The sequence below is a fragment of the Schistocerca piceifrons genome, chromosome 1, assembly GCF_021461385.2.
Source record: "Schistocerca piceifrons isolate TAMUIC-IGC-003096 chromosome 1, iqSchPice1.1, whole genome shotgun sequence".
NCBI classification, from domain to species: Eukaryota; Metazoa; Arthropoda; class Insecta; order Orthoptera; family Acrididae; genus Schistocerca; species Schistocerca piceifrons.
The window spans coordinates 1,156,826,307-1,156,847,681 of record NC_060138.1 but is presented as its reverse complement, the minus strand read 5'-3'; the positions used below and the strand labels follow the sequence as shown (position 1 = coordinate 1,156,847,681).

General features: G+C 42.3%; 1 protein-coding gene across 1 annotated transcript in view; it reads left to right on the top strand.

The window, feature by feature from the left end:
* Positions 1 to 21,375, top strand: part of LOC124778790 (glutamate receptor ionotropic, kainate 2) — a 341,610-nt gene that overhangs the window by 229,515 nt on the left and 90,720 nt on the right. Inside the window, exons 10-12 of the mRNA XM_047253668.1 lie at positions 388 to 492; positions 12,261 to 12,515; positions 15,902 to 16,159. Of these exons, the coding sequence (XP_047109624.1) occupies positions 388 to 492; positions 12,261 to 12,515; positions 15,902 to 16,159 (618 nt within the window). The remainder of the gene's footprint in view (positions 1 to 387; positions 493 to 12,260; positions 12,516 to 15,901; positions 16,160 to 21,375) is intronic.

Here is a 21,375-nt window from a genome sequence, read left to right as displayed (position 1 = left end):
TGCATACGAGTATAATGCGCGATTTACTCAACGGTGGTCACCAACTAAACAATCTACAAGTGGCAAAAAGATCCAAGTAATTTTTACTGGTTATACACTGACAAAACCAGAAGTTTCATCCCTGATTGACAGAAGCAGATTCGGTACGTCTGTCTTTTAATATCAGTATCAGACCTCAGTGCCGTTAATATCGTGTTAAATATGACCATGGGTGAAATAGTTACAACGTTTCTAAGATAAGCTGTGAATAAAAAAATTCCATATTGTATGAAAAGCCCCATAACACTGCCCAAATTTCACACTATACACACAAGGTAGACAATTATACAAGTAGTGTCGAAGTGATGTGATAACTAAGTTGAACTAAACGACGAAAAATCTTTGCAGAAAGCAGATCTGGCAGTTGGCTCGATGACCATCAACTACGCCAGGGAAAGCGTCATAGACTTCACGAAGCCGTTCATGAACCTTGGCATCAGCATCCTTTTCAAGGTATGTCTTATGCTTGTATCTAAACCAACAAAACCCCTGCAGAGAAAATGTTGCAACAGTGTGTGATTGGGCTTCAATGTGAGTGAAAATGCAAATCCAGTGCAAAAAGTGATACGAAACCCAGAACAGAGTTTCATATGTTTTTCATACATTCTTGTTTAAGTAACAGGTAACCTCGGCTCACAACTGGTGCTGCATTCCTGGATGGCCGTTTTGCAGTTGAAATTAAAATTTGTGTAATATAGAAAACAATAAAAAGAAATGCAAAGTACTGTGTGGCCATATCCACCCACAAACAGTATTCTTTGATCAGCACAACATACAATGCACGTCTCAAATCATTATATCGTGAGCATGATATAATTCTCTTCAGCTCCCCGCACTTTTCTTAAAATACGAGCTCGGTTGCGATGAATATATCTAATAAATCGGTTAGTTTAGACAAAAACTGCGTTATTCGTCGCCACAACCTAAACCATATGTAATTACATCTAACATAACAGACACTTTCGGCCACAACACAAAACTGTATGAAATGATTCATCCCTTTACATATCGATCCATTTACTTACACTTATTTTTAACGTTTCTTCGTCTGGTCCAAGTTCCCGTATCTGATTTCTCTTTTAGAAGTTTTCCCCAGCTTCACTAACATGTACTGGAAGTGAGAACCAAACCACATCAGATTCGCAGTAGCATAATGGTATTTTTTTTTTTTTTTTTGGAGGGGGGTGACAAAAAAATTAACAGAATAGTTTTGTAGGAAATTTTCTGTAGCTAAATATTGTAATGAGACGCGTTTTCGCTAGAGGCCGTTGTTTTCGCGTTATTAAGGGAAAACTTACAAAAGTGGCCTTCAAACGCTTCCCCACTCCCACACTCAATCCTCACCATTCAGGATTTCTACTATGTTGTTCATGGCACTCCCTTCTACTACTTAACAAAAAATTGCGACTGCACAAATTGTTTCCTAGATTAAAACTTTTTGTCGTCACTGACTGACCTAATTACATCACAAGCTTAGTCGAGCCCTTAGAAATTGTAAATTTGGTGTTTGCGAAAATTTCACCTACCAATTTCGTGAATTTAAGTAGCGTAAAATGAACAGTTACATCGTTGTGTTCGTCAGGCCTTCTAAGTACGAAACTACTGTGCTTGTAAGGGTTAATCTTAGATGTAATTGTCAACGCAATCAGTTTTAGGGTAACAAAAGTTTTTTTCCCCTTTATTACCCTTATATGCACTTTTAACTTAATAATGTTAAGGAAACACCCTGCTATTCCGGCGGCGTAATAGCCCATTCAATAGAGACCAAAAAAGGTCGAATATCAGTAACAGGTCGTGTAGTTGGAAACTTTTGTACAATGGTAGGTAGTGTCGCGAACAAACGATATACTAGAAATCCTAGCTGGTGAGGGATGAGAGTGGTGTTAGAGGTGCGGCTGACAGCCGTTTTTGTACGATTTTCTTGAACAACCCCAAAACTGTGGCCTCCCAGTATAAAATTAAACTACATTAATTTTCCTGCAGAAAGGTTCCGTTATTTCTTTATGTAGGGTTAGTACTTTGCGCACAGTGAGCGAAAGATTATGAGAATCTCGCTTGTAGTTTTTGGTGGCCAGATACAACATTGTGGGGTGCACAAAACGACGTCGGTAGGGGCAGTTGACTCACCAGGTATGTATCTCAGTAGCATTCTCTTTGATTTTTGTTTTGGTATTTTTCTTATGATTTCTGGTTTTATAAATTTTTAGCCGTTCCGACCCCTTTCGACCTAGTTCAAACCTCAACATTAAAAACATGCGACCAGAATAGGCAATCTGTGTGATCCTGCCAATGTCATCTGGATGGAATGCACCATCTTTCTCCTCAGAGTATGAAAATATTTTGTTGACACCCACCTACTTGTGAGGAACGATCATCATTATAAAATAAAAGGAATCAGAGCTCGCACAGAAAAATTTAAGAGATCGTTTCTTTCGCACGGTGTTCGAGATTGGGAATGAAGAGAAAAAGCTTGAAGGTGGCTCCATGAACTCTCTCCCAAGCACTTAAATGTGAACTGCGGAGTAATCTTGTAGATGTAGATGTTGTTAGTCATTGAAGAGCAAATGCGGAGTCTGAATGAAGTGGTTAAAACACAGCTGTTTATGTTATTCCAGTACAGATACATCAAAGATGAATAGCGTGTCCACATATTGGCATAGTCAGGTGCGCAAACAGCTACATGCCAAGGTGTTTTAATTATTTCATTGACAATGGCGTTTGCAGTTCGATAAGGGACGAATGTACATCAACACTGCAACCTCTATTTTGGCCCATATGACTCTGTAAGTTGCTGTAAGTTGTAAGGGAGAATGTCGTATCTTGGAACACTTTTCAAATTTCCACATCCAGCCAGCTCTTTAATAGTAGGTTAATACAGTTTCTTACTCTGTTTTGAAATAGTAACACTCAGTATTTCTGCTGCAGCATTTTTCTGAAATTACAAAAACTACTCCGGAAATGTAAGGTTTTTCCAAATGTGAAAAACTATTCCAAGGTACAACACGGTCATGTACCTAGGAACAAAATTTCTATTCAAATTTAAAAGCGTTTTAATTGAGAAAATATTTCTAATACTGAAATTAACACTCTGTGTTTTACATTATTGCTCTACCACAAACCAATACTCAGCAAATGCAGACCAATTAAGAGGAAATCTTATACAAAAAAGTAACAGTTTAAAAACGTTTACAAATAGAAACTATTAGCAACTAATACAAATTTCCCTATTGAAAAGAGAGAAAACAGTTAGGACGTAAACAAAACTAAGCTCATTTGAAAATATCACACTCATCGTTAACTCTGTACATTGAGAATAAACAATTTTCTCACAATAGCTTTAGTATATTATACAGCAATTAAATATGTACAACTCGTAGTACTAAGAAACACCGAGCGAGGTGGCCCAGTGGTAAGCGCACTGGACTCGCATTCGGGAGGACGACGCTTCAATCCCGCGTCCGGCCATCCTGATTTCCCTAAATCGCTCCAGGGAAATGTCGGGATGGTTCCTTTGAATGGGCACGGCAGACTTCCTTCCCCATCCTTCCCTAATCCGATGAGACCGAAGACCTAGCAGTTTGGTCTATTCCTCCAAAACAACTCAACCCAACTAAGAAACGCTACATAAAACATAGCTTCATGTCTCACAACAACAAAAACATTAGAAAATATCGAAAACTGCTTATGGCGATTTCTAGAGCGCGTTCCTTCATTTGGTTCTAAAATCAATCACGAGACTGAAACACAGAGTAGGAAGTATCATGTTTTCCGAGGTACACTATCATCCAGGTAGAATAGTCCCCTCTACATGTGTTAACATATATTGCTTCAAGCAAATTGTGCCAAACAGTTAAGTCATATTATATGCTTTGTGATTCTGCTGGTAGTAATTGTCTGCTACAACGTATCGTTTTCTGAAAGACTTGCACTTCTGTCGCAAATGCAATTTGCAGATAAATTACTTTCACGGGTGATAGAACAGACACATCTCCGTATTTAAAATAGTTTTTGTGTGTTTTCAGCTGTTGTTACAGTGGTACTTCCCTTGTTGGATTACTTTGGCACCCCGCGCTGATTGCGGCGGTAGTATACTTTTTCCCGATGGCTCAGCCGCCACAGCATAGGGCCCGACACTCACAGCAACCAAGTTTGGTTCGATTTCTGCTCATGGCGACACTCGGAATCTACACCTATGGCACCACGAATGTGTGCAAGGTTTCACCTTGGTCCACGAAATGCTGCCGTTGTCCATCCTGGAACAATTCTGTCGCACATTTGCGACATCTAGACGTGGCCTTCATGACAATGTGGACAGTGGCCATTGCCATGTATCAGTAGCCACCATATGATAATGTCGAGCAGTTCGGAGCGAGGAAATGTTGTACCGGGTGATCAAAAAGTCAGTATAAATTTGAAAACTGAATAAGTCACGGAATGATGTAGATAGAGAGGTACAAATTGACACACATGCTTGGAATGACATGGGGTTTTATTAGAACCGAAAAAATACAAATGTTCAAAAAATGTCCGACAGATGGCGCTTCATCTGACCAGAATAGCAATAATTAGCATAACAAAGTAAGATAAAGCAAAGATCATGTTGTTTACAGGAAATGCTCAATGTGCCCACCATCGTTCCTCATCAATAGCTGTAGTCGAGGAATAATGTTGTGAACAGCACTGTATAGCATGTCAGCAGTTATGGTGAGGCATTGGCGTTGGATGTTGTCTTTCAGCATCCCTAGAGATGTCGGTCGATCACGATACACTTGCCACTTCAGGTAACTTCAAAGCCAATAATCGCACGGACTGACGTCTGGGGACCTGGGAGGCCAAGCATGACGAAAGTGGGGGCTGAGCACACGATCATCACCAAACGACGCGTGCAAGAGATCTTTCACGCGTCTAGCAATACGGGGTGTTTTTTTTGTTCTAATAAAACCCCATGTCATTCCAAGCATGTATGTCAATTTTTACCTCTCTATCTACATTATTCCGTGGTTTATTAAGTATTCAAATTTATACTGACTTTTTGATCACCCGGTATTTACCGAACATGGTCCGGCGGCGCACCGAAAGCTGTGCTTTTATATTTCTTCTACCGTTTCTTAAAACGATACCATACACTACCCATCTTGCATAAAAAGTAATCGACAGGGGCTGTTGCAAGTTTTTAATGAATTATAACATATACTGAAGAGGTGGGAATAAAATATGTGTTCTGTCGAAGCCACTATGTGTTACGTGAGGCCTTCAATAGTAACTGGGCGGCGGAGAGAGAAGTGCGGTTCGCGTGCGACAACTTTACGGCAGCCACTTTCCGTGCGGAACAGATCGGAAGTCATTTGGATCCACAGAGTGCAGTCACCTTTGCTCTACCCTCTACTCCCCACCCCTCCCCCTCTATCGCAACCACACCCCCGATGGGTCAAGGTGGCAGCGGCCGGCTGAGCAGTGGACCGCGGGAACCATTCTTCTCTCTCCAGCGGTGCTCCATTCTTGGCAGGCACTCAACTGTTACGTACCTACGTCGCTCCTAAATCGAAATGCAGAGTCTGTCATTCCGCGTAGATGCATTCCTTTGCTTTCCTTTCAGCTAACCACTCTTTTCATCCTTACAGCGTAAGTATTAAATCCAGACTTGCTTTCCAAAATTCAAACGAGAGTGAAATTCAAACGCTGCGAAGCATGGAACATAAGATTGCATTACAGCATATTTTTATATGGCTGCTAACACAGACACTTTTTAATTTTGGTTCGCTTAGTTTATTACCGAAGAAAACGTATTCCGTATATTGTACGTAGCATGTCACCGGTTCTGTGAAATAATCAAATATTCGATACGTAATGCTAGTGTCTACGTTCGTGTATTCATAAAATCTACATCTAGAAGAGTATTCTGCAATTTACACTTTAGTGCTTCGTAAGGGTGTATCTAACCACTTTCAGACAGGCAAAATTGCCTGTTCGCTACTGTCTCGGGTTCTTCGGTCATTGGAGGGTGAAGCCTTGACAGAGCCAGCCACTCGTGCCGGGCGAAAATTCTCAAAAATCACCAAACAAACATCGGCCAATGAATCCAAGACAGAAGTCAACAGGCGATTTGTCAACAAGTAAGTGACCACGAAAGCCTTAACAATTTTGCACTTTCGGAATATTTCTCTATCGTTTCTGTCTCCAGTGGCACGTGGCAGAAACGAATACTTAACACTTGCCGTGCGAGCTCTGACTCCTTTCTTTTTTTATGATGGCCGTTGGTCCCTAAGTAGGTGGCCGTGTGGGGGGAGTAAACGAAATATTTTATCATTCGGAGGAGAACGTTGGAGACTGAAAGATATCGCCGCAACGAAAACGCCTTTGCTTTAATGATGGCGCCCCATTTCGCCTATCGTATCCGTGACACTCTCTGCTCCTTTTCGTGATAGCCTCTCTTTGAACTTTTTGATGTCCTCCGTCTGTCCTATCTGGTAAGGATTCCATACCCCGCAGCAGTACTACAGAAAACGGCGAATAAAGCAATGTAGGCAATCTCTTTAGTAAATTTGTTCATCTTCTAAGTGTTTTGGCAGTAGAACCCAGTCTTTCTTTCACGTTCTCCAGCACATTTTCCTTGTGACCAGTTCAAATTAAAATGCTTGCAATTGTAACCACTCGGTATTTAGTTGAATCTACAGGCCTTAAATTTGTGCTATAGAATATATAACTGAAATTTGACTGATCAGTTATAGTACTCATGTGGATGACCTAAGACTCTTTATGCTTTATTAGAGTCAATTGCCACTTCTCGCTCCATACAGATAATGTGTCTAAATCATTTCGCAATTGACTTTCATCTTCTGATGATTTTACAAGGCAGTAGAAGACATGTCATCTGCAAACAATTTAAGATTTATGTTCAGATTGTCCCATAAATCGTTTACATAAATTAGGAACCTCAGAGTGTCTATAACACTTTCGTAAGGCAGCCCCAGATACGGCTTCTTTTTCGCTCGACGAGTTTTCTACAGTTACTAAGAACTGTGTCAAAAGCCTTCTGGATATCCATAAACAAGGAATCAGTTTGGTATCCTCCATCGTTAGCAGTCAATACTTAAAATGAATAAATTCCCAGTTGTGTTTCACAAAAACAATATTGTCTGATTCCATGATATGTGTCAATATTACGTTTCCTTCGATGCAGTTCATAACGTTCCATCGATGAATATATTCCTACCTGTAAATCCAACTCCAAATGGTCGTTACTGATATGGGTCATTCATTTAGTTACACTGATCATCCATAACATTATGACCACCAACCAACTATCGATATAAAGCAGTCCAGGCCATAGCAGCGTCACCTGGTGAGGAATAACTGCCAGCCAGACACACACACGGCGCATGCATAACAAGTGAAAGTGCTGTCCATGTGTAGATTAGAGGAAGTGCGCGATCTATATGAGTTTCACAGAGGACAGACTGCGATGGCCCGGAGCCTCGGCAAGAGCATTTTGGAAACTCCACGACTTGTCGGGTGTTCGAGGAGAGCTGTGATGAGTGTCTTCAACACATGGCGAAACCGCGCCCTGACGTCGTGAGTTTGGGTGGCCTGCCGTCATTACAAATGTCAGACGTCGTAGGTTGGGCAGACTGGCAGAACAGGACAGGCAACGCACTATGGAGAGTGTAAATTCAGACTATACAGCTGGGCAGCTGCACCAAACACTCCCAACGATGGGCCTCCGCAGCCGACGACCCATGTATGTCACAATATTAACGCCACGACATCGGTAACTAAGACATAAATTGGCACGTGACCATCAGCACTGGACGCTGGCATAGTGGCAGATCGTTGCATGGTCTCATTAATCCCGGTACATTCTTCGTGATGCCATGGGAGGGCGCGAATCCATCGACTTCCAGGGGAAAAGCTCTTTGACACTCATACTGCAGGATGGAGACAAGCTGGCGGCGGCTCCATTATGCTCTGGGGAACCCTTACGTGGGTATCCATGAGTCCAGTGGAGCTCGTGCAAGGCACCTTGACCGTCAAGGAATACCGTTCGCTGGTTGCAGACCAGAGATCATGTTTTCCGACGGTAGTGGCATTTTTCAACAAAATAATGCGCCACGTCACAAGGCTAGAAGTTCAATGGAGTGGTTCGAAGAAAACAGTGGCGAGTTCCAGTTGATACGCTGGCCCCCACCTCGCCAGATTTGAACCCGATCGAACACATCTGGTATGTGATTGAACGTGGCGTCAGAGCTCATCGGCCCCTTTCCGCAGAATTTACGGGAATTGTGTATGTCCATGTGTTGTGCCAACTCCCTCCAGCGGCGTAACAATGTCTCACTGCTTCCATTTCACGACGTGTCGCCGCTCTTTCCGTGCCAGGATAGGCATACCGGCTATTAGGGAGTGGTCATCATGTTCTGGCTGAGCAGCCTATATTTCCTGTCTTGTGTATTGACGCGATCAGTAAAACTCTCCATGTGATTTAGCACTACATTTAACTGTTGCAGCATGAAGTGGTATGATTTCACCTGCATGGAGTGGTATGATTTCCCCTCGACTATTGTGTCAGCAGAAGTATTTGACCTAGAGGTATCTGCCTCCGAAAAAATGCTACAGAGAATTTCGGTACAACCTATGTTTCAAATTATAGAATATACTTTTGATGTACATCTTCATCCTCTCAAATGAACCCGCTTTTTAGTTCACTCTATTAGCACTTTTAAACTACTTGGGTCGTATTCAGTTCCTAAATCTCGAAGATACCTCACAACTGGTCAATACCCTAGCGTTCCTTTCAGGTTTGAGATGTACTTTGAGTAGAACTGTCTGCATTCTTAATTGAAAGTACAGAGGTGCGTCAGACATTAACCTTAGCATCTTTATTTCGCTCCTAAGTGGCACATTTGGAAAGTACCGGTAAGTAGGAGGTACAGTAATATGAGTTTGTGTCAAGCTCGTGACGCTCCGTATGTATCGTCTGACGTCGTGCGTTGTCATTATGACGTACGTATTACACTTCATCGCAGATTGAAACTATGTGCCCGACCTAGACTCAAATTCGGTATCTGTACCTTTCGCCGGCATGCGATAGAGCACTTGCCCGCGAAGGCAAAGGTCCCGAGTTCAGCAGGGAAGTACGCACGGAGGGAATGTTGCAAACCAAAATTTCATCCATCCTATTCTGCTCACTACACTGATTCTGGCAGGTTGTGAGAGACGACATACAGATTTCAGCGATTAATCGATAGCACGTTGTATCTCATTCAGCTATGAATAGGTTTATGATCCACACAGAGCTGTGGCGTCGAAGTAGTGAGATGATCTCAGGCATAAAAGACTCACAAAAAATCACCATAACAAGACTAAAAACCTGAGTGTGAGAGTCAGACGGATACATTTTGCAGTGCAAATAAATACAGTGTAACAATAAGTCTCCTGTGAATGATTAAAGATACTATAACAGTTGTTCATTGATGTTCCTGCCGATAATAACTGCTGTTTTGCATGATGTTGAGCAAGGCAAGGATAGTCTATGTTGGAAACACCGCACTGCTATTGTGACAAGTGTCTTATTTGGTAACCAGCCTATTGTAGCTTCAATATTTCTCATTTTCCCATGCACCACCATTCAGTTACAGAGTTCCTTTTCTCTCATATCTGTTTAATAAATTACGTACAATATTGCATGTAATGCATTTAAAATTTCTTCCATATTGTACATCAGGCAAAACGTCATGTTCGGTATTTGTACGGCGCATGCCTCACAACTGAGAAAATCTAACTTCGGTGGCTGCCACGTAAACTTTTTGTTTCTCACGCTGGATGTGTTTCCGACTAATGTCTGTTTTCAACAGTCGTCATGATAAAAAATATGTGAGAACGTACATTACCTCGGTGACCTCCTCTCGTAAATACTTGCACTGAACAATCAGCAGAAGGAGAACTGTAATGATCAATATAAAAAAGGGAGCAGATGATATAATTTTCTTTCTGTCCGACATGTTGAACATGAGAGTTGCAGGTGTTTGCAACTATAGTAAGTAATAAGAAACAAATTACCAGTTGCAATTTTATTTCATAGCACCACCACCAGCTTCAGCCATAAGGGCCATTTTCAGTTGGCTATGAGCCTAGCGATATCTAGGTACACAGATGCAGATTCCACAATGCCACGCTCATAACCACTTGAAAAAAGTCTGTGTCAGGAAACAAATTTGCAGCTGTTGCTGTAATTTGCTTCCAGTTGATTCAACAATAATAACGAGTCACCAAAAAAAATCACATCCTGTAAACAAGTCAGGACGTCAACAGTTCTGTATATGGTTTCAGCCAGATAATAATGTTCAGTAAGTACCATTAACATTAAGCTATAGGTTTCTCTATAGTTCCAAACTCAAGAAAAAAATTATGTTCAGTTTTTTGTTATGTGTTTCAGTAATGTATTTATTGTTAAGTGTAGCATATTTTAACAGTATAGTTAATACAATGAGTATTTTTCAATAATGTTTCTCTTTTATATGTTATATGTACAATTTTGCTAAACTGTGTGGAAATGTTTTGGATGGAGCTGGGTTTCGGGCAGGCTGTTCCAACGCTATGCCATATACCGGCACCCTGGTCACCCCTCACTCTGGCCTGGGAAAGGTGCAGCCAGAATAGTCTATGCGGCAGGTGGTCCTATTCCACCCATTCTGTGCACTCGGCCACCCCTGGCTGCGTGCACCCGATCGGTGCAGTTTAGTCGCGTACGCTAAAGCCTCCGGCACACACACCGTGCTGTGGAACGTTAACGTTGAGCGCGCAAAGTTCAACGTGCTGCTGAACTTTCAGGAACGATGCGACTCGTGCATACGGTACGTGGGCATCAACATGGTACACGCGATCGCAAAGCACTCCAGCGGCAGTTGTGGGACGTTTCTATTTCGTAAATCACATTGTTTACTCATCGGGCGCGCGTAAAATTCCCACGTTAGCTCTATTAAAACGCACATTTCCTCCATCGTCCAAGGAAAGGAAAGTGCCATGTCCAATCAATAATGACACAGTTTTATAAAAGTTCCATTACAAACAGTGCCGTACAAATTTGGAATACTTCTCCGCATAAGATAAACATTATTTCATCATTCCTACATTTTAGTAAAACCCCAAGGTCAGTCTTACTTTATCAGTGTTCCTACCCAGTAGCACAATATTTACGACATGTGAATTGAAGCGTAAAAGTAAAAGGGGCAAAATATTTTTATACAAGTAGCGCAACCTGTCCTGTAGATTAAGCCAATTGGACAAAGTCACCCCTAAAAAAAAAAAAAAATTGAACTTATATTTACATAACATCAAATATTATAGAATATACTTATATTAAACTAATAATAAAGTACCAGAACCCAATAAAAACACGAATGTTAGGAAAAAACTGTTGGAAGTGGCAAGACGCGAACCTCCGCCCCATCAAACTAAATACACACTGCAGATGTCTAATCGTAGTATGTTAGTTCCGGCAGAAAACCTTAATCGTAGATATGTTACTAATTGAAGTTTTACTATAACAAATTGTACCAAAACAACGCGTTTTGGGTAGATCTTCAGTGTGTCGCTGGCTTCAAACAGCCTACTCTCATAATACGCAAGTTACAATAATTCTTTTGCCACGAATATGATGTTTCTCATTCTTTTATTGGAACGAATCACACGACTAGCAACTGGTTTTCCAAGGATTCTCAATTTTCTGGTGGTCAGAAACGGCATATATACATATAGGCTTGAAATGAATGCCAATATGGCGCCTCACAGCTCTGTACTGAAGGGAGACAGCGTGCGTGTGACGTTGGTGGCTCATTGGTCAACGGTCAGACGCACGCTCAGAATATATGACATGCCAGATATTGCTCTGCACGTTCGGAAAGACACCCGAACGTGCTATTCCACGCTCAACGCTCAACGTTCGGATGCACGGTCCGCGTGCCATGTGCTTAACGCACGGCTGCGTAACTTGCTCCGATGCCAGTCGTTGTCCACCCCTGGCCACCTGTGCCTGCGGACCTCTGGCTCTCGAGCTGTAACAGCCTTTTTTACGGAGGGGTAGGGAAGGGGATGTTTTCGCACAGTTGCCAGGGGCGCAGCCTCCCATTGGTGCGGCCCTGGACACGTGACACTTGAGCAGCTGGGGCGCCCACCAGCGGGGGTGGTGGCAGTGCAGCGGAGCAGGCTGTGGCAGGGCGTGTGCGCAGGTGCCGACGGACAAGGAGTCGACGTTCTTCACGTTCCTGGACCCGCTGGCGCTGGACATCTGGTGCCTGGTGGTGGGGGCGTTCCTGCTCGCCTGCCTGTCGCTGTTCGCGCTCGCCCGCTTCTCGCCCTACGAGTGGCGCAACCCGCGGCCGTGGCGCACCCCCGACTTCCTCGTCAACCAGTTCTCGCTCTCCAACAGCCTCTGGTTCGTCACGGGAACTCTGCTGCGACAGGGCTCCGGAGTCAACCCCAAGGTAGCGCCCCAACCACCGTCCGCATCCTGCCTGTCTCACTACCTCTCAACCTCCACGAGTTTCACAGTTACAAATAAGACAGTACTAGCCTGCTGAAGGCAAATCTGCACTACGTTCACAGTTATTAGGTACTCTCAGTCTTTCGCAGCTCCATTACTGGATAAAAGATTCTCTGTTTTCACACCGCGTCAATCGAGATAACTGTCACTGCCAGTCAGGTGGGGACATCTTTCCTACCTCGAAAGTGAGAAGTTTTAATCCCTGTTACGTTGGTGGCGACAACTGTTGAATGTTCGAGAATTTTGTCTGAGCTGACGCTTCTTGGGTTCGGTTGTTTGGGGGAGGAGACCAGACAGCGCGGACATCGGTCTCATCGGATTAGGGAAGGACGGGAAGGAAGTCGGCCGTGCCCTTTCAATGGAACCATCCCGGCATTTGTCTGGAGCGATTTAGGGAAATCACGGAAAATCTAAATCAGGATGGCAGGATGAGGGATTGAACCGTCGTCCTCCCGAATGCGAGTCCAGTGTGCTAACCACTGCGCCACCTCGCTCGGTGACGCTGCTTGAAAACCGAGATTTATCCGATTCAAACTCGTTTTGACAAAAATTCAATGAAAGGTGGACAAATCGATTAGACTTGAATATCTTTCCAGAAGGATTGTAACAACATTAGCGACGAATCATTTTTCTGCTTTCAAATATAATGCCACAGGGTAACAAAACCGAAAATAAAATACTTGACATGTACGTCGAAAATCTCTGGACTATATCTGTCGGTAGTACTGACTGTTTGCACAGACTTTACGTATTATGACAATGCAAATTTTCCAGTGAAGTTTGATATGTTCAGTTAGTCTTCATTTGTCACGACGACTGAAAAACTGAACAAATCTTGGCAAATATCCCAGTCATTGGTTTCACTGATACCAGTTTATGTCACTGATACGGTATCGATACTTCAATAGACATAAATAGACGGATTATACTTTTTTTTTTCAATAAATGAACTGCCTCTTCGCGAGCTGTAATACGATACATACTTGTGAACACAGATAAATTTTGCAGTTATCTTTCGTGGGCGGATAATACTTCAACAGATGGTTTGAATTTGACGAAAATATTAACTATACACAGGGTGTTTCAAAATTACACAAACAAACGTGGAGGTGATGTGAAAGGTTTCTTGCGGAACAGAATGAGGATAGGAACCCGTGTCCGGAAACGTCATCCAACGAAGCTATTGTACATCGAAGTTATAGTTGCTGGCACGTGTATATGTACATTATACACAGGGTGAGTCCATGAAGATGTTAGAAACTTTTGGGGATGATGAAGACGTTAAAAACTTTCAGGGATGGTGAAGAAGGGTAAATGTATAAATTCGAGTAAAGGAATTCTCGTCCATAGACGAACGAGTAGAAAATTATAAGTGAAAATTGTTCTGTTGCCTCCCAAAATGGAATACACATACCTGTGGTCGTGTTGCTAAGATTGTAGGGCCGAAAAAAGGAAAAAAAAGTGTAGTAAAGGTAGGCTCTGAAATGAGGTATCAGTACGTGTTCATCTTCGCTATTGTGCAGCAAGTGCTTATAGCTCTTAAGAAATACGCTTTAAAGCCTATTTTTAATGGCCTTTTTTTCTTGTTTTGGTCCATTCTACCACCTCTGAAACTTGCGTACCCTATAATCTTAAAAACAACATTACCGGTACATGTATTACTTGTCAGAGGGATGAAAAAGATTTTCGCTTATACCGTTCAACTAGTTCGTTTCCTGTACAGACACCTTACCTTAAGCTGATGCAATTATCCAATCCCTGAAAGTGTGTAACGTCATCATGGAATTACCCTGTGTGTAGATACATATACAGGTGCCAACGCCTGTAACTTTGACTCACTGTAGCGTCGTTAGATTACCTTTGCGGCGTGGGTTCCTCTCCTCATTTTCTTACACACCACTTTCTGTACGCCCTCCAAGACGTTCGGTATAAATTTCGAAACACCCTGTATAATGAATTTGCTTCTTATCTTTCCCTTTCTTTTCTCATTGGCTTTACCAGTTTCGGTTCATGTTAACACTCTTGGTTGGACTTGCAATGAATTTTTTACTCTCTTGAGTGTGCTCATTTTTCTCACGTTTCTCGAGAAGTTTCATGTCACAAACACTGTACCAAATAACCTTTTGTATTAGCAGTTATCGCATTAGTTTTTCTATGTGATGCAGGTAGTGTCATAGGCCGCGAAGTTGTTCATGTTTGTCGGTTGACAGTCGCTCACGCCGGACGTGTTTGCGTTTATAGTAGACTACGGATGGGTTTGCTCGAGATGCTGAGATTGAGTAAAAGGGGAGTGAATGGCACATGGGCAGGGAAACTGTATCGGAGACAGTAGGTCAATACTCAGTGAACATTTATTAGGTTGTGTACCTATGATATTTTCTGTTAGTTACCTGCTCATTTCAGATGGTTTTGATTTAAGCTGTTATTATATGTATGTAATAATGTAATAGTGGTACTTACTGTATTGTAGAAATTTACTACTTGAAACATGAAACAGGGCAGTTTTTGTGTTCTAATTTAGTTTAAAATAAATGATATAGTTGTTATAGATACGGCCACTCAACAGATCTGGAAATTTGAAAATTTGTGGTGAGATCTTATAGGGACCAAACTGCTGAGGTAATCGGCCCCAAACCTTACCCACTACTTAATCTAACTTTCAGTAACTTACGCTAAGGACAACATACACACCCATGCACGAGGGAGGACTCGAACCTCCGACAGGGGGATTCGTGCGGACCTTGACAGATCTGTTGAGACACCTATGTAGTTCACAATTCCAATACAAATTCCTAAATTTGTGCACCAAAGAAATATGTTTTACTAAACAGGTGATTTGAAAATACTATTAAAGAGCCGTAGATTATCTTGAAAAAATGATCTCTCTTGTCCGTAATTCAAATCAATCTTCAGGGAAGATAAATAACAACTATGAATCAAAAAACCTGATTCACATAGCTTTTCGAGTTCTATACGTTGAAATACAGAGCTCAGCCGTGACAAACTCAGACTTGTGAACAACTAAAAGCCTTTTTATTTGGTGAAGAGACTGTTTACAATTGTTGTAACTGTTTAATTCGTGGTTTCCTGTTGCTCCTTTTCCTGAAAGAACCATGTTGAATAAGAGTGTTGGATGTGTTGTGTGATTTAACGGAATTTTTCCACAGCTTTTTTTTTTCGCACCTTGTGTTGTTACACTGGTGGGAGCAGTACGTGCTCGACTAATCTGCTTGCTGTTGCCACACCTCCACTCTGTGGAGTGTAGCGCGCGACCCTGGCGGGGCCGGGAGGCACTACTGACGGCGTGTAGCTTGCGGTTCCCGGCAGGTCCCCACGAGCGCGCCGACGCGCCTCTTCTCGTTCATGAACCCGCTGGCCGTCGAGATCTGGCTGTACGTGCTGGCCGCCTACGTTCTCGTCTCCATCACCATGTTCGTGGTGGCCCGGTTCTCGCCCTACGAGTGGCACAACCCGCACCCCTGCGACACGGAGAACGACCTCATCGAGAACCAGTTCTCGCTCGCCAACAGCTTCTGGTTCACCATCGGCACTCTCATGCAGCAGGGCTCCGATCTCAACCCCAAGGTACAACGCTGGGGGTACGTGCTAGGTGTGCTCTGCCGGTCACTTCCCGCTAGTAGCTCCGTAGAGTAGACTGCCCAAACGCAGCACTTTGATAACAAGAAGGTCAAATTTCATTGTTTTCCTTGTTTTGGAAATGATAACATTTGCTGTCTGGACTGTTATTAAAGTTGATTATTTATGGCAGGAATTTTAGCTAATGTATCGTTCTCAAGTAACAGCAGTAACAACATAAATTTCTGAAAGAACCAACTGAGTTTTAAAGACACATATATAAGAAGCATGCTGAGCGTCATAGTGGCTATTCATGGTAAGCCGACACAAAGAAAAGAAAAACTTAGTAAGTAAATCCTTCTACTGTCTTTTCACTCCAATTTTAGTATTTAGATACACATTTAGAAGTCACAGCTTAATTATGTCAGCTTCAGTAAGGACCTCCATGACGATATCAACTCGCCAGAAACGTATATATCTGATATTTAAATTTGTTTTAGTATTACAACACACTGAAGTATTTCCATACGATCAACACACAAAGCTTTCGGTATATGAATATGTTGGAGTTACTTCATCGCGACATCTTATAGAAACATCAACAAAATTCGCTGACGTTCTCCTCGCGTGTTGACGTCGCACACTTATATAACAACTGAAGCCCTGGTGATCAACCTATGCACTATATTTTCAAAAGCATCTGGACACCTGCTAGTAGACATTCATATAGGATTTTTCCACCCGGCATCTTTATTACGGCTGGCAGTTTGCTTAAGACACTTTCGATGAAGGATCCAAATAACTGTGTAGGATCGGCAGTCCATTCTCCCGCATGAGCCGAAACCAGGGAAGGTAGTGGTGTTGGACGCTCGGGTCTCGGTCGAAGTCGATGTTCTAACTCATCACAAAGCTGTTCCATTCGGTTCAGCTCGGGATAATGAGAAGCCCAGTCCTTTTTTTTAGGAATTTTATTGTTCGGAAACCATTGCCTCGCAGATGTTACTTTATGATATGGTGCATTGTCTTGCTGGTACAAACAGTTATCGTCTCCGAATTATACCCGTTCTGTAGGCAGTCCGCAATGGTGTACAATGTGTTCATATCCTTCCGCACTTAATTTCTGAAGAGCTAAATAAAGCACTCCCAAACCGTCACACCACCTGCTCCATTTTTCACTGTTGGCATTACTCATGAAGGTAGGTAACATTCTCCTGTTACTCGCCAAGCCAAACCCTTCCATCGGATTGTTTCAGACTACAGCATGATTCATCACTCCAAATCACTCGCTTCTCTTCTTCCGCTGCCCATTGGCGTCGCTCTTAATGCCGTTTCGAGCGTCGCTTACCACTGACCACAAAAGTGTTTAGTTTATCAGGGGCTGGTCGACCACTGTGTGTCGTTCTTTCTAAATCCCTACGTACAGCCATTGCGCCTACCTCGACTACTGGTAGCACTCTGGAAGTCACGAGTGACTGCTTCTGATGATTTCATGCGATTTCTTACAACCACCCTCCGCAATGCTCAGAAGTCCCTATCCGTCAAGACCCGAAGTCTGCCTGATATTGATTTAGCTTTAGTATTCCTTTGCATTTCCACTTCACTGTCAAAACACCAACAGTGGTCTGAGGCAACTTTGGAAAGGTTCAAATTCCCGTGACAGATTTCTTACTCAGCCTAAATCCAATGACTAGTCCACATACAATGTGACTGACCTTCCCCGACCAACTCATTCTGCTTCTCTACTGACAACATAATACCCCCTACTTCCTTTCGTGACGACTAGAGGTCAGTTCCGCATTACACAAGAGTGACCGAATAATTTTGATAAGACAGTGAATACTGCCGCTTTGAAACGACAGTTGATGAATTCTTGTAGTAAGTTTTCCATTAGAACTACGACCGTCTTAAAGAAGTATTGCGTTTTAATTAGGTAACGTGACATATGGCAGTGGAATGTAGGTAGAACTGTTTCCCTGACAATGCAGATATTATCTTTGGTCACTTGTAACCACCGCGTTCTGAGAGCTTTATTTCTTAAACGTCGCAAACGGCGCACGCATCGTGATAAATAGGAGAGCAATAGGACGTGAATTTGGTAGGAATTATCTTAGTAAGGAAAATGTCTGCAATACTTTGCGTGCATAATATTTTCGTTCTCAGTGAAGTGCTACGACATTTCATACTGATTACGATTTTGGGTTTGAGATATACGTAAACACGGTTATGACGTGGACGCTGTCCTCTCAAGAAGAGCGAGTATTCATCGACGCACTTCATCGTGAGGTAGGAAGTCGTCTAACTTTAAAAAGAACTGGCCATTGCCAGCAAGGAAAGACTGAGAATATCATGTACTTCTAAAAACTGAATTTTGTTAACAAGTTATGTTATTACAGCTATTACTTGAGAATAGCTCGACAGGCAAAATAAATAAATACATTTAATAACAGTCCGGATGGAACATGTCATTTCTAAAATACTGCAGAGTTGTGGACACAAGTAAACGGAAAAACTCTTCTTATTCTTATAACTTGTTCCCACATTAGAGAAAACTTTAACTGAAGCCATTTAAACTATGAAAGCATATAAAAACGCTTCCATCGTTAATATCCACAGCTACACTTTTTGAGCCGATGATAAATTTTTTCAGCATTACCTGTTTTCCCCTTCACCGCGTCAAAAGCTATGTAGTGCGCAGTATAGCCTGCAAGTTCCTTTCTGTACGACTTGTTATTTTTGAGCTTCTTCTATTTTTAGTCTTCTTCTTATTGTTCTTCTTTATACTGTGTGTACCGGTTCCGTGTCTTTAACAATTTCCTATTGCTATTCAGTACTCTCTAGACGATTGCTATGCATCAACTTGTAACTTACTGCTGTGAAAGTTATCGTCAGTTAACTTGATTATTTCATTTATAATCGTGATAATTAAATGTTCGGTTTGCTAAACTTTTTACACGGTGACGATTATTGAACTGTATGAAATAAAATCGTCATAACCTCTGAACGGTTAGCGTTAGGACGTTCGAAATGTACGGTCTTCCAGGGGGAATGATGGGAATTACTATGCGCATTTATGATTTGATTTAGCGACGAAGCCCACTTTCATTTGGATGGGTTCGTCAATAAGCAAAACTGACGCATTTGCGGCACTGAGAATCCTCTTGTCGCGATCGAGAAGTCTCTTCGCCCTCAACGGATGACTGTGTGGTGTGCGATGTCAAGTCACGGAATAATCGGTGTGATAATCCTTGATCGTACGGTTACTATCGAACGGTACGTGACTTGATTTGGACAAGATGTGGTTCATGCAAGATGCAGCTCCACCCCATTGAAGCAGGAGAGTGTCTTATGTTCTGGAGGAACACTTTGGGGACCGCATTCTGGCTCTGGGGTAACCAGAAGCCACTAGCATGGACCTCGATTAGACGCCATATTATCCGGTTTTGAACACATCCGACTCCTTTTTGTGAGGCTATTTTAAAGACAATAAGCCCAAAACCACTGCTGGGCTGAAAACAGCCATTCAAGAGGTCATCAACAGCATCAACGTTCCTAGATTTCAGCGGGTCATGCAGAATGTCGATATTCGTCTGCGCCACATCATCGTCAAGGATGGCAGGCATATCTAACATCTTATAACCTATATCCAAATATCTGTAGTGACAAGTTGAACAAAGTGTGTGCGCGCCGTAGTTGGTAACTATTTTATGTTTTTTTTTTAAATATACTTCAATAATTGTCACCCTGACTTCTAACCCTTTTCTAATGGCTACCATTGAGGGATAAAGGGGAAGAGGAAAATGAAGATATCAAATGCTGGACAATATCAAAGGAGAAAAATATTCAAAAATGAAAACACTGGCTATAAACGGACAAAAGTGGAAGAGGCTTAATCCATGACAAGACTTGACAAAATGCAGAATACCATACTACTATTACATTGCCTTCTAGCAGTTCTTTATCACTGTACAAATGATCTCTTGAATTGCAGCTCTATAAAACTGATTGCAGACTGGCACTAGAACACGGCATTATCTCTTACATGCCTAGCTATGCAGGCCCGACTCAAGTTCCTCGATAGCACGGCTCGAATTTCCATGAGTCACACTGTTTTAATCTGGCACCTCCAATGTAGAGTGAAAACGTCACAGAATTCTGCATTTTTGACCCTACGCTTTTCAGAAAACTTTCATAAAACATGGTTTCGCAGCTAACAGGGGCAGATAGAGAATTATCGCCTTATCAACTTAAGAGCTCATATGTTCAAGTTGCTAACAATGATGGTATACCGAAGAATGAAAAAGAAAACTGATGATCTGTTGGATGATATTTGGGGCTCGCAAACGTAACGTTCAAGAGCGGCAGTTGGAATGTGGAGCTTTGCTTATGGAAGCAAAACTTCACAAAAATGGAGACACATTTATAATACTGTTCAACATGTTAATTGTTGTAAAATGTTCTACATTCAGAGAAAAGTAGGAGTAAGCTGCACGGGCAGCGTACAGTATGTACAATAACCAAGAGACGACATCGAAGTGCTCGGATTAAAAATCTAAGAAACATAAGAAAGGATCAAGAGTGGGCTTGAAGTTCAAGGTGAAAGGGTATCAGAGATAAGATTCGCGGATGACATTGGTACCCTCAGTGAATGTGAAGAAGGATTACCTGGTCTGTTAAATTGAATGTACAGTCTAATGACTGCAGAATATGGTGTGATGGTAAACGGAAAGAATACGAAAGAAATTGGGAGTACCAGGAATCAGATTAGCCATAACCTTAACTTCAAAACACTGACCACGAAGTAAACAAAATTAAGGAATTCTGCTGACTTGGAAGCTAAATAAAATATGACGGATGAAGCATAAGTAGACAAAAAGCGACTAGGGTAGACAAAGTGGACATTCCTGGCCAAAAGAAGTCTAATACACTCCTGGAAATTGAAATAAGAACACCGTGAATTCATTGTCCCAGGAAGGGGAAACTTTATTGACACATTCCTGGGGTCAGATACATCACATGATCACACTGACAGAACCACAGGCACATAGACACAGGCAACAGAGCATGCACAATGTCGGCACTAGTACAGTGTATATCCACCTTTCGCAGCAATGCAGGCTGCTATTCTCCCATGGAGACGATCGTAGAGATGCTGGATGTAGTCCTGTGGAACGGCTTGCCATGCCATTTCCACCTGGCGCCTCAGTTGGACCAGCGTTCGTGCTGGA